The sequence below is a fragment of the Branchiostoma belcheri genome, unplaced genomic scaffold (genome assembly GCF_001625305.1).
Source record: "Branchiostoma belcheri isolate BF01 breed outbred unplaced genomic scaffold, Haploidv18h27 scaffold61, whole genome shotgun sequence".
NCBI lineage: Eukaryota > Metazoa > Chordata > Leptocardii > Amphioxiformes > Branchiostomatidae > Branchiostoma > Branchiostoma belcheri.
This window is the reverse complement of record NW_017804254.1, coordinates 1,007,528-1,020,960: the sequence shown is the minus strand read 5'-3', so window position 1 is coordinate 1,020,960 and position 13,433 is coordinate 1,007,528. Positions and strand designations below refer to the sequence as shown.

The 13,433-nt window shown below is 44.1% G+C and overlaps 1 protein-coding gene across 1 annotated transcript; it reads right to left on the bottom strand.

Moving 5' to 3' along the window:
• Positions 1-723: 723 nt before the first annotated feature.
• LOC109482871 (glutamate receptor ionotropic, delta-1-like) lies at positions 724-12,339 on the bottom strand. Its single transcript, XM_019785727.1, has 16 exons — positions 12,218-12,339; positions 10,331-10,489; positions 9,493-9,771; positions 8,958-9,166; positions 8,430-8,483; positions 8,015-8,110; positions 7,435-7,596; positions 6,944-7,063; positions 6,325-6,423; positions 5,723-5,914; positions 5,217-5,440; positions 4,602-4,705; positions 4,082-4,298; positions 3,330-3,593; positions 2,445-2,553; positions 724-1,949 (listed from the first exon to the last, which is right to left on the bottom strand). The coding sequence occupies exons 1-16, from the start codon at positions 12,303-12,305 to the stop codon at positions 1,758-1,760; spliced, it is 2,568 nt and encodes an 855-aa protein (XP_019641286.1). The 5' UTR covers positions 12,306-12,339; the 3' UTR covers positions 724-1,757.
• Positions 12,340-13,433: the final 1,094 nt, after the last annotated feature.

Here is a 13,433-nt window from a genome sequence, read left to right as displayed (position 1 = left end):
ATTACTACTTGTTCCATCTCGAAATGTCAATAAAACAGTGATTTTCCACCGGATATTCGACATCTGTAGAGAAGGAAAATGCGTCAGTGAAATATAATAAATACAAAAGGCCGTTGCACCGCGCGATCGTGCGTAAGGCGATGCAGTTGAGGAGACAACTAGGTCGATGCCGCGATTACTTCGTAAGGGGATTCTGTCGTGTTCACCGCAACATGATACACTGTAGACATTTCAGCTGAAGAAAAAAAAAAACGTTTGTTCCGTTCTCGTTCGCTTTGTTTTTAAGATCACGTCAAATAAGCCGAACGGGGATTTTAGCATTTTACAGTCAGATACTCACCTACTAAGTTTACCCTTGTGGCAATGTTTGACCTTTAACATGGCATTATCATTTTTCATACGTACCTGTGTCGTTATTGTGTTCACTCTTCGTGTTACCATTGTTGTACACAATTTGGTACGATTTAGCAAAACAACACAGGCGCGCTATTTTGCCTTTTTTTTCTGTGAATATTCCGTTACTTTCCGCCCCTCCCGCTCAGACCCTGCGGCCCCACAGCCTTGAACCTTTGACGTCATCTGGCGCTGTGAACTAGGTTTGGGCCACGTTTACGTCAAGATCAGCCCATCTCAAACATCCAGAGGGGGGACAGGGTATCTTTTTCATCAAGTAAAAGATTCAAGAAGCAATGAACACAACCAGCCACACTAAACGACGTTTGAAATGTTTTATTCAATTTTCTTATTTCACAGATAAAGATATTCTGTGGTAACGGTTTTAATGTACTCTTTACCCTTATTATAAAAGATACCGTTCCACGCCTATACGTAATTTCTCTTTTAGCAGGCATAGTAAATATATATCACATCAAACATCCAGATGTTTCTTACCCGCTTTCAATAAGTTGCGGAATTCTTGCGTTATATACTTTTATCTAGTTCCAATTACAGAATACAAAATGTAATACAATCTTATAAATAGACCCTTCTAGCCTTATGTTACTGTATACACAGCTATGTGATATACCAAATACATGTATGTGAATTTATCTGTACAAACGTACACTTATATCTGGTGAGACAAGCAGTTGCAACACGAATTGAGTGGATTAGAATGAGATGTGTACTTCAGCACCAAGGACAGATACCAGGCGGAACATCAGCTAAGAGATCAGAATGTATTCGTCCTGCCGGGCTTCCCAAGGAGATCTGGAGAGCCATTCTGCGGTTGACCTAAATTCTACAAGCTAACACATTCCGTTGAAGTGACTGAATTAAAGCAGGGGAATAATTCTACGCCATTCAGTGATCAAGCACTGATACAACAGACCGGGTTTTGTAGAAGCGATGAGAGGGTGTATCACAGATTAAGCACAGGATGACAGAAAACCTGTAGATTTACAAATCTGCGCTAGTCTTACATTAACACTGGGAGTATTTGAAGCCCCAATGAATAGCCTCGATGAACAGGCCTATACGGTAAATGTGTAGCCGGTTACAGCATAAAAAGCAAGGCCTACAATCAGAAAAACTGCACATAGCCATACAGTATTAACAACTTCAAACTGCTGGCTGCTTTTTTTTTGGTAAGCCACTAACTCTTACGGTTTTAAAGCGGCTCAAACTTCACTAGGTTTTAAAGTGTTGATCGTACTTTCTGCCTTCGTGGATAGCACAGTAGAAGCCACTAACTCTTGAAAAGCCACACGCCCCCACCGTAAAAGCCTGCTGTTGATGCTACCTGGTGCCCTCCGTGCTCAGACGAAGAGGTCCCCGTTCGGCAGCTGTGGTGGCGGGATTTCTGCCGGACTGCGTCTGTCCTGGGTGTCGCGGGGTTTGGTAGTTGTGGTGAAGACGTGCCAGGCCAGCTCCAGCAGTAGCGCGATGATGGACAGGGCACACCCCATCAACAGTACAGCAAACACGCCCGCCATCCCCACAAACTCCACCTGCAGGGGACATAATATAGTGCTGCTTGTAATATAGTGCCGCGTGTGAAAAATACATCCCAATGTTTTCGTTCTAAAGATGCATACAGCTACTTAGCCATTTGTAACAGTTACTGTTACAAGCCTCAATTTCTTTATATAGGAGTATCAATGCTTGTCAACACGACAAGGACTAGCCATATGGTGTATATAGAACTTGCCCATTTTGGACTAAGTACACGTCCAGTCGTTGAGAAGAACCTAGAGAGGAAAAGATATGTCCATGTTCTATCCAGAACCATGCCTATCTAGCTCTATGCCTGAATGGGTTATAAGGGTTTGGATCAGGCACGGTTCTGGATAACCTCGCGTATCCAAGAACATGACTTTGCCCTAGGCGCGGTTCTGAACACACCAGGACTATGCCAACTGTGCCTGATCCAAACCCTTAGCTTATAACCCATTCAGGCATAACGTTAGAGCTGGATAGGTAGGGTTTTGTACAACAGTTCATACCTTTGTAGTCTCCACCACGGTGGCCTCCTCGTCTGAGCACGTGCTGTTGGTGGTCCACCATTTTGTCTGGAGCTTCTCTATGTGACCACTGCCCTGCATCCGCAGGATCCTGGGTATGAGAACAGAAGGTCACACAGATAACACCAGGTACAATATTGTCGTGCAATAAAGTTCTTCTGATAACGCACATGTCTGTAGATCCTAAGACTAAGAGTGTGTGATCGAAAACGACGAAGCACCAAAGGCACATGGACCTTCAACAATAAAAAAAAAACATCGCTGTAGGCAACTGAGCAACTGAATTGAAGGTGTTGAACCCACAGATGCTTGCAGTCTGGAAAGGTCGATTTGTTTACTTTATAGTTGAATGTATAAGTTTAATAGCATGATTTAAATAAAATATCAAGGTATGAGAAAACAACGCAACTGTTGCAATTGTATATGGATAATACTGAAAAAAGGAGTGATATCATTATTCCCCATTTAGAAAATTTATTTGAGCTTTACTGTATGCTTGGTTCATGTTAAAAGAAACGAAACCATCAAAGAGAGAAAGTACTTTTCCTACTGGTTACTTTGATATGCAGGGTACAAGGAATCACGTTAAATTTCTACCCCAGGGAACGTCTGCATGTCTGCTGACATATAAAATGACGTCGATGTATATGTCCCCTGGGAACGTTCGCATGTCTGTGTGCCATTATTGATGACGTAATTCCTCCGTCCCCTGGGAACGATTACATGTCTGTACGCTATCATTGATGACGTAATTCCATCATCCCCTGGGAACGATTGCATGCCTGTACGCCATCTTTGATGACGTAATACCCCGTCCCCTGGGAACGTTGGCATGCCTGTGCACCGCATTGATGACGTCATACTTACGTCATGGACAGGTCGTCCCTGTAGGGGGCACCACGTGGCATAGCGAAGCCGTAGCCGCCCTTGTAGAACGGATCTCCCACAATAATCAGCTCACAATTCCGGTTCTTCTCGTACTCCAGCACGGCCGTGTCCCACAGGAAGGCGTAGTCCTCATTCTGGACCCTCTCCAGCCCCTCCACTGTGCTATCCACGAAGGCAGAGGGCTCCGATCCCACCATGAAGTTCCACATACGCTCGTACATGCCGCCCTCGTGCGACCGGGACCTGATATGACACGTAATACACTACACAACATCTATACGTTTAAACTTCTGCACAACGTCAACACAACAAAAAGGAACGTAACCAACAACGCAACTCAACAGTAATGGCAAGTAATGCAACGCAGCACGACATAACAACACAGCACAGCACAATGTCAACATAGCACAACACAATCAAAGTCAACACAGCACAACATAGCCCATGCGCACAACGTACTACAACCCTACGCAACGCAGCATATATAACATCACATGGCACAGCACAACATGGCATAGCACAGTGCGTGTCCCAAACCGTGCCTAGGGACTGACCACAGTTCGGGACACGCGATGGCCTTGTCCCAAACTGTGCCTGGTACCGCCAGTCACTACGATTGACAGCACTTCCGGGGCATGGTTCGGGACAGTCAGGCTGTGTCTCGTTCTGTGCTCGCCCAGGCACGGTTTGGGACAGGCACGGTTTGGGACACAACAACAATGCATCGTTACCTGAAGAACGACTGCAGGTTGCTGTCCCTGACCGTGCCGTACTTGATCTTGACCTGCTGAGCCAGGTCCTGTACGGAGCGGACCGGGATGTCCATGCGGGACACGGTGAGGAAGGCCGCCAAGTTGGCCGTGTAGGTGGCGATGATGATGAGCACGAAGAACCACCAGAACGTGCTCAGGATGCGGCCTGAGATGAAGTTTTGGATAGGTTCGCCACCTATAGGAAGGGCAAATTATTTGATAAGACGAACGTTCTATAATCAAATCTAAAGTGAAGACATGATGTTTTGGGGACAGGGTCTAAGATCCTGGCGATTAATTTTATACACAGAAAGCCCTGCAGCCAACACGTTCTGGCCAGAGAAGCTAAGCATTGTTCCTGTAGTAATGCTTGAAGCTGCAGTTCCTCAAAGTCTACACGACTTCACACATACTGTAGTACCGTATCGATACTCCAGGTGGCGCCACTGACCACGATCATTTTCTTTCTGTTATATTACCACAGTAACTATAACAGTACCTTGTTGCATGAGTGATCCTACGATGAACCAGACTGTCTCCTTCAGGTCAGAATGGTGCTTATCTGGTCCGTGATGCTGCTTGTAGGAGCCGTACGGGCTGTACCTGATCAGAACATGGATGCATGGTTAGGAATGTATTGGCACCATGTACACAGAAATAACTCCTGTTTGTCTTGACAAAGATATAATTAGGTATGCAATTGGGTGAGATATTTTCTAAAAGGTAAACAATCATTTCCTCTACCTATAATCATTATTAAAGCTACTATAGCTAATGCATCCATGCACACTGCTCCTGTAGTACATGTCTGACCGATAGTAGTATCCATGCATTGCATTTTTTGTTGGTGAATGGTGAAACTCCAGGCGATAAAATGGGATAGGCTTTTCTACCAGTGGCAGTCCATACCCCATGTAAATGCTAGCACGCTTTGACACGCTTTTGAAAAACAATAATGTTTGGTACTAAAAAGGGATACCAAAAGAACCAAATAAGCTACTAATCATAGAGTGTACACGCCGAATGATCAGTGGCCATCACGGATCCATCCATTCCACCAACATGGCCGAAGCTCAAAATCAACATTTGAAAGCTGTGGCGTCACGCCCCCTACCTGTGGAGCAGGTACAGCAGCACGGAGACGCCGAACACGGCCCCGAGGATGGACCACCACACCGTGCCGTCCAGCGGCGCCAGGAAGCCCCACCAGTTCTGCTCCTTATCCGCCGGCTTCCTCAGGATCAGCCGCACGCCGTAGTCCAGGTACGGCTTGGTGAAGTCCACCACTTCCTCCCGCGCGGCGGAGATGACCAGGTCGGTCGCGGCGATGTCTGCGTGCTGAATGAAAGAAAGGTCACATATTGAAAACTTGTTACGTTATTTCAAACTTTAAGTGCGGTTTGCGGAAAAGGTCTAAGAGGAAATATTGGCCTTCAAAGCAATTTACGCAGCGTGAATTTTTGAAACTAATCCCGCTCCGTATAGTTTGTGTAAAAACTGTTGCTGCCGTTTCATCCTTTTCGCATTTTGTGCTGATGAAAATTCGACAGTCGTTGGCAAAACCGCAAGACGGCGCATGTAGACACACTACCGAGAGATGTTGTTCAAGGGAGAGCTTACCCTAGACAGCACCTGCCCTATGACTCCGTTCCAGCTGCCGTTTTCGAGCTGTATGCCGAACTTCCTGTCCGGAGTTTCGTAGATGTCATAGCGGAACTTGTGCTCTTTAGCCATCTGGTCCAGGATGTCGATACAGAAGCCATAAAACACCGGGCCGGACGGAGTCTGACGTTTCATGACGAACGGCTCTTCCTGGGGAGGAAAATGTACGTCTGATATAAAGGTAATACTTTTGCATGTGGTCTTTTTTGCATATTTGCATATGGTCTCAAACACATTCATATACACACATGTAGATCTCTCCTGCTATAAAACTGCAACATGATGTAACCCAACACTAGTTACCATGGTAACAGACATCTGGTTCAGGTCATTGACCTTATTGGTTTGGAGAAGAAGAAAAGGAAACAGAGCAAAAACAATATGTTTTCCTTCGGTCAACATAATCATTCTTTTTTTAATTTCATGTATTTTTGTAGTGGTCTATTGGGACATATGTGGCATGTGACATTGTGATATGATGTATTGATCACCAGACTCATTTTGAACTACGAGTGATTATCAATGCGTGGACCAGGTCGTGAAAGACAAGACGGTCTCACCACGACCACGGACACCCTGAGCAGCCTGTCCGTGATGGCATGCCGGGTGAACAGCGGCTCCTTCAGCTGGAGCCCGCCCTCAGCGTCCCAGCTCCCGATCTGGAGAAGTACAGTTCAAAAGTATTGCATAGTTGTAAGATGTCAAATTTCGTGACATTAATTCTCATAGATACTGTTTAACACTTGTGTGTCGTCACCACGTCTTGTGAGTACATATTGGAATAAAAAAAGAGACTCGCAAGCTATAATAGGTTTGGATGCAATGCTAATAATTCAATAGACATGTCTGTACGTTAAAAAAGACACAGTATATAATTTCCACTTTCTGTCGGCGCACAGATGGTACTGTAGCCACTCCCCCTCTAATTAATCCCATTCCCCCATCCCGTCTCCCTTCCCCCGGTCATTCGTGCTTCCACACCTAGCTTGTTCGTGTCGGTGCGCACTACCCTATACCTTGTTGTGTTATCTGTGCGTAGACAGAAAGTGGGGTTCTCTTCGGAACTTGTGAAGAAGAGAAACGTTTTAGTCTCTTAGCCCCATGCATAAAGGCCTTTGTATCGTAAATATGCCAAGAGCCCTAGACTTGACAATGCCTACATGGTGACCATGGACTGACCTGGTGCGCCTCTGTCCCGTTCTTGGCCATGAACTCCACGTTGATGATTTCCCATCTGGACGAGTTGTTCCACCCCGCATCGTCAAACTGGATCTGACCGGATAGACCCACGGTGTTGCTCTATGGAAAATGGTAATTAGAAAAGAAAATATAGACGTTGAACAGGAAATGAAATTTCAAAGAAAGAACACAACTCCGATATAAAATGAGCATGAAAGTTCTAAGTTAACATGGTAACTTACATATGGAAAAAATAAACTGTTCTCCATCTAAAACATTGCACGTGTGACGTCAGCCAAGGGTCAAAGTTTGTTGGAAGTCGGTACCGCCCCCCGTCCTTGCAAACTTTGACCCTTTGCTGACGCCATACGCACATTAAGTCACGTGGCTTGGGTCAGATAACTGAAGAAGACCGAATGAGTCGAAAATTCCGAGTCAATATTTTTAGTTGAAGAACATTTGAATTTTTTTCCAACAGAGATCAAACGTACCTGGGCGAGGATGCTGGTGAGTTTCCTGTCCTCGTTCAGCACCTTGTTCGGGCCGAACCCGCAGGAGGCCGGGGAGGAGGGGGCCCAGGCTACGGAGGCGTGCGCTTCTGACACCGACTCACGCAGCAAGGACACGGCGTCCTGCATGAACAGCCCATGCACCTGCAACAGACAAGTGGTCAATCGGCAGTGCACAGTCGGAGATTTACATTGATTTCAACCTGGTAACTAGAAAGGTAATGTCTGCAAAGCAAAGCAAATGCATAATGGTTACCTTCACCTGGTGTAACATAACAAAATACTGCACGGGTTATTCTTACTGAAAGTCAAATACGCATATGTATGGTGAGCAGTCTATCCAACTACTAGTATGTTCTACTACATAATGTAACCCAGCCACCAAAGGGTGTCTGCTACAGCACCAGTTACCATGGTGACAGACGTCTGGTCCAGAAGAAGAGAAAGAAACTGAGCAAAAACAATATGTTTTCGCATATTTTATGCATATCTAAACATGCAGATAGACCCTTAAATCAATAGAGAAGATTGCTATAAAGGTTAAGCCCTCCCCACACCATACCTGAGAGTTGGGTGAGTATGTAACTCTAGAGAACGCCAGTCTGAAGAACGTCACAATCCCGGTGGCGATCAGATTGTCTGGCACCGTGACGGACTCCTGTAGGCACCGACAGGAAAATATTCAACTATCAATACCTGCAAATGTACTCAACACATATGTGTCACTTCTGTTGCAAACGTCGACGTTATACGTAGGTGCCCTATTTCTTGGCATCCTAAATTGAGAAGAATCCTGCAGTGAAATGTTTCGCTGCTCATTTATAACCCTATATTGTCAAAGTTGTATACGTAATTGTAAGAAAACTGTAACGGTCTATAATGCTACCTGTATGGAAAGAATCCAAGTTTGATTTGTGAAAGGTAGCCTATGCTAAAAATAGGGACGCAAAGCATGGTGAAATTAAGAGCAACGTTACCTCCTGTAGAATGATCCACTGAGTTTCTCTTGTCAGTAAACTGTACTTGTCCGCCTGGAACATACAGCATTACATACAACATCAGACAGAAGATTTCAGTTCGCTTTCCCATTTGTTTTTCACTTTGCCTTATTTGACAGGCACAAGTGAAGCTATGACATGTAACTACAGTACACCTTGAAAGAGAGGCTAGGTTGCCTGCTTGATGTGAATGTTTCACTGTTAATGTTATTGATGAAATCAGGCATTGTATTACATGTGATAATCTCCAAGTAGATTCCTTTGTGGAGACGATTGGTCTAGAATACCCGAGTTACCATAATTGAGGCTACAGAGTCCCCCTGCACACGAATCCCAGAAATCTACTTGGAGATATGTGAGTTTTGAAATGTAATCTGGTTACTGAGTAGAGGTGTTAGAGACAGGGAGCGACGTAGTAGCCGTCACCTACAGTGGCCCACAAGTACACACCTGCGTCGTCAGCGTGTCAAAGGACGCAAGTGTGTACTTGTGGGCCACCGTAGTCACCTTTTGCAGGATGGTTCTTGCCAGAGCAGACCGGCCGTACACGATGAAGGACTCGGGTTTGATGCCCTGTTCCAGAAGGTTCCGTACACGCTCGTCAGTCGTTCGGCCCAGGTCCTCCTCCGTCTCCCACTGGATCTTCAGGAACACGGCCTTCAGCGGCTTACCGTCCGCAGCTAACAGTTCCAACAGGTGCTTCATCACATTTAGGCCTGCAGGCAGAAAAACAGCAGATTTAACACTACTTCCACGCACAACTGCATTTGTTAATCCTCTGTCCCCAGCGTTTACTTATATGAATCATGGGGACAGCTAGGTATTCAGCCTGCGAACATCTCCAGCATCAGTTACCATGGTGACAGACGTCTGGTCCAGGTCATTGACAAAAGAAGATTTTCTGATAGTAGTCCAATATCCATAGAAAAGAGGATGTTCCAATAGTCACCAATATGTTCCAATGATTATTTATATATTAATATAGCGTTTGAATTTTACATGTTTACTATAGAAAATACGAGACAATATAGAAACCGCTAACCGTCATCATGGTCGTACAGAAACGTGACCATGGTCCAAGTTAAGGTGTTGAGCATGTCTCTCAGCGCCTGCGCGTGCACCTCTGGGCGGGGCCACATGTTGAACGTGTACGGAACCGCGCTGTTCTCATGACCGGGCATCACTCCCACCGGACAGGACCTGACGGGTGTGGCGACATGGGGAATCCGCAAGGTGGCGCTCACACTATTGATCACCAATAATGACCGGCATCCCGTCGCGCTGAGGAGAGCCAAGACGCCTTCCTCTACCAGCCGACATCCTGAAAGAACAACGATTCACCAGTTACTTTATCTAGTCAAATAATGCACAAAAAATATTATTTTATGATGATCCCGATGAAATGTTAACAATTTCCACAGCTTATTGGTATCGACAATTAATAGCAAGCTAATATACTAGTATATGAAAGCTGTATGTTACTGTATCTTCTCCAGGACAAGTAAAAATATATCAAGCCCCGTTTATCGTGTTCTTCTTCATTGCAATATTCGTTGAGGCTGAAAGGAGGCGTTGCTAAGTGGCTGTGGTGCTAATCATGGTTAGCAGAGTACATGTCCACATATCACCTGCACAGAGCACACCGTTGAGAAATTCATTTTGGTAGAAAAATAATTCTATTAGGAGACAATAATAGATGAAGTTGAACTTCCTATGATGCTGTATAGGGTATACGCCAAGAAGATGTTGGGCATAGATGAAAAATGGGTGAAAGAATATGGTCTGGTATGCTCCAATTTGTCATCATCATCATTGGGCGGCTGCACTAAGTTTGTATGCTCATATCCATCATCCTAATTCAGGGGAGTTCCGATAATTACCCTGCCAGATGGCTGCTGACGGATCGTCCCCGGAGATGCGGGCCACCACCGGCCGGAGTTCCTCCTCTGTGACGTTACCGTCATCCGGCACGTCAACTCTCGCGAACAGTCTCGCGAGAGCTTCGTCGTCGATCTGGGCGGAGTCGTCCAGAATCACACCTGTGGAAGCGATAGACGTGTTCATGTTTACAGGTCTTTTTAAATGTATATTATGTCACTACATTATCATTATGTGTACAATATTTTAAGGATGACTTCTGCATTTTATTGTAATCTGATGATGCTGAATTTTAGACTGATGTACATTGCAACACAATTCAGGAGTTACTCCTGCCATATTGCTCTATCAAATAAGGTTTCAAGTCTAGTCGCTTATCACTTTATTTCTTCTTGAACCATTCTTTACTCATGAGAAACTCAAGTAAGCCTACAGGCCGCTTTTCAATGAGATCATGAGGGAAGAGGTAAGGGTCAGACAAAATACATAAACAAAGATAAAGTTCACATCATTTTAAATCATATAGTAAATCTGTACACATATTTTACGCAACACTGTACATGATACAAAATCCATACTTGAGAGTGAGAGCTGGTATATGGTTCTTGTCTGTTCGTTTTGGTCATGTCTGATTCTTCTTAGAGTTGGGGCCATGCGTATGTCTGGTGGTAGACTGTTCCAGACAATGGGTCCATGTCACAGGGTCCATGTTAGCTTATGGATCTTCTGGAGCTCTCTTGCTGACATATATATAATTTTATCAGACGTACACGTGTATCCTACCAAATGGTCATCCATAAAGATCATTTCTGTGTCAGAAACAAGACCCACTGCATCCTCTGAATATTTAATGAGTCAACAGAATTCCCAACCATTCGGAAGCTAGCAGATATGATCTCCAAGCAGATATTTGGGTTTGGCTCGTGTTGCGCGCGTTTTTGCGGAGTTTTGCACGTGTTTAGTTCCGTTTTGAACGTCTTTCCATTGGTGTCTTTTGCTCTGTCCTAATGAGATTAACACATACCGTTACAGATAGACCTATACACGTACAAAACGCCAGAAGAAAACACACAGAATGCGCCGATTCTGTAAATTAGCTTACCCACTCTCTATCAGTGCTATCTCCGTGTACATCAGGCTAATGAAGAGTTCACACGTGGTTCACCGCATTATTGTGAGTGAGGCACGGACGGATGACAGACAGCCCCAAATATCGTTCATGGCAGTTCCCAGGCATTTTGTTGTTTTATGCGCAATTTAGGACGATGTAAAATACAAGGAGGCCAGAGCATATAGTGACACATCGCAGTAAATTTTAGAATTTAGCGCTAGAAGGAGGGGTAGTCAATTTATATTTTTAAAAAAATTACAAGAGAGCTAACGGTATATAGGAAACGTTTCGACTTCCTTTGCTTCCATAGGATAGAGTCACAGACATCAAGTCCACATCTACTTGAAACCACTTGTTCGACATAATATTCTCAACGCTATCTTCAACCATATATAACCAGCATTCCTTCTTCCCGCGAACGATTTTTGACTGGAATAGTCTCACTGAAGAGACTACTCTCTCTCTCCATCATTGGAGGCCTTTAAGGACAGGATCTGACAACCTACTCGACCCTTTTAAGCAAAGCACCTACATGTATTATACTTTTATAGCTATATAACAGAACCATCACCCTGTTGAAGGTGGGACCCTCAAAAGAAAGAAAAGAAGAACCAGTGTTCTTGATACTTGTAACTTAGCCTTCGGGAAAGAATTTGCGTACAACACCCTCATACATGACATGGGGGTTTTAATACTGCGTAGGGACTTGACCATATATATGCATGCTTCACCATGTACCAGGGGGCCCTCCATCAGGGCATCGCTACTTTTTACTCACCGATCGCAGTCGATCCAAGAGTCGCTGGAAACGTTGTACAAAGTAGCAGAGACACCAGCAGCAGTACGGGGAACAGGGCGGTCTTCATGATGGATATTGTGCACGTGCAGGACGTGGTACGATTGCAGGCAGATGTGGAGGGAGAAAGACGACAACACGACCGCCAGGTTTGTATAATTGTGACCAACAGGGCCACATGAATATGATAATCTGTGTTGAGTCACGTCATGGTTTCGGGCATCGGAAGGAAAGAAAATATTAATATTCATTTAAAAAGGCTTGTTTCCTTTCTGTTACGCGGATAGAAATATGCAATTGCCATATTTGTCCATGGTTCAAAGTATTTAAAGCCGCATTATGTAACATTACGAAGTAAGTTTTCTGGTTATGTCTTTTCAAAGTAAATACGTTGAATCACGCCTATTTCATTGGTATTCTGGAATTTGAGGTGCCCAAATGTTACACTATACGACTGTTGGCCATGTTTGTTCAAATTCTAGTAGTTTGTGGTGGTGCCAAAATAAAACTGAGTTCACCTCATGTGCGCTGTTTTGGCGCCATCCATAAAAGTAAGATATGTGATATTTTTGTACAAATATCTTGAAAAGTTAAAGTAAATTATAATCCCACGTTTTTTTTCAATTTCAAATATTTTTCGGGGCAAAAATGTTACATAATGTTACTTAAAAGCTGCTAAAAATAAAATATCTGTAAATTTGGGCACAATAAAATCTAATCATGTAGTCACAAATGACTAGCGTGTTCTATAGTCTTACTCTCCAAGCAGAGGTTTGGGTTATTTTTCGCGTGTTTTTAGTCTTTTGTATCGGGGTTTCTTTTTCATGCAACCCACAAAAAATTTCAGTGCAAAAAAAAAAACGATAAAAAAGTCTAAAAACACGCGAAAAATAACCCGAAACCTCTGCTTGGAAAGTACTTAAGTCGTAATTGAAAGATCATATACATGAGGTAACGCAAAATATGACCATAACGTGAAAAAGACGTCTAAACATGTTACTAACTTGCTGGTGCCCAGCGAAGTTGGATTGCAGTACTTAGTCTAAACTCCCCGTAATTAGCGGCTCTTACAGCCGTATACATAATGCGGGATGTTGGTCCAGTGGTTACATGCAGATGATGTTTACTCACGATGTCTCTCAAAAATGTCTTATTTGTGCACATATCGAGGTGGACAGGCATGCTATTAACTCTTATG

Coding starts and splice junctions, on each gene's coding strand:
- LOC109482871 (XM_019785727.1), bottom strand. CDS start 12,305: ATGAAGACCGCCCTGTTCCCCGTACTGCTGCTGGTGTCTCTGCTACTT. Junction 5,441..5,722: donor TAGGGCAGGTGCTGTCTAGG/GTAAGCTCTCCC, acceptor TCTTTCATTCAG/CACGCAGACATCGCCGCGAC. Junction 4,299..4,601: donor AGGATCACTCATGCAACAAG/GTACTGTTATAG, acceptor CCCTTCCTATAG/GTGGCGAACCTATCCAAAAC.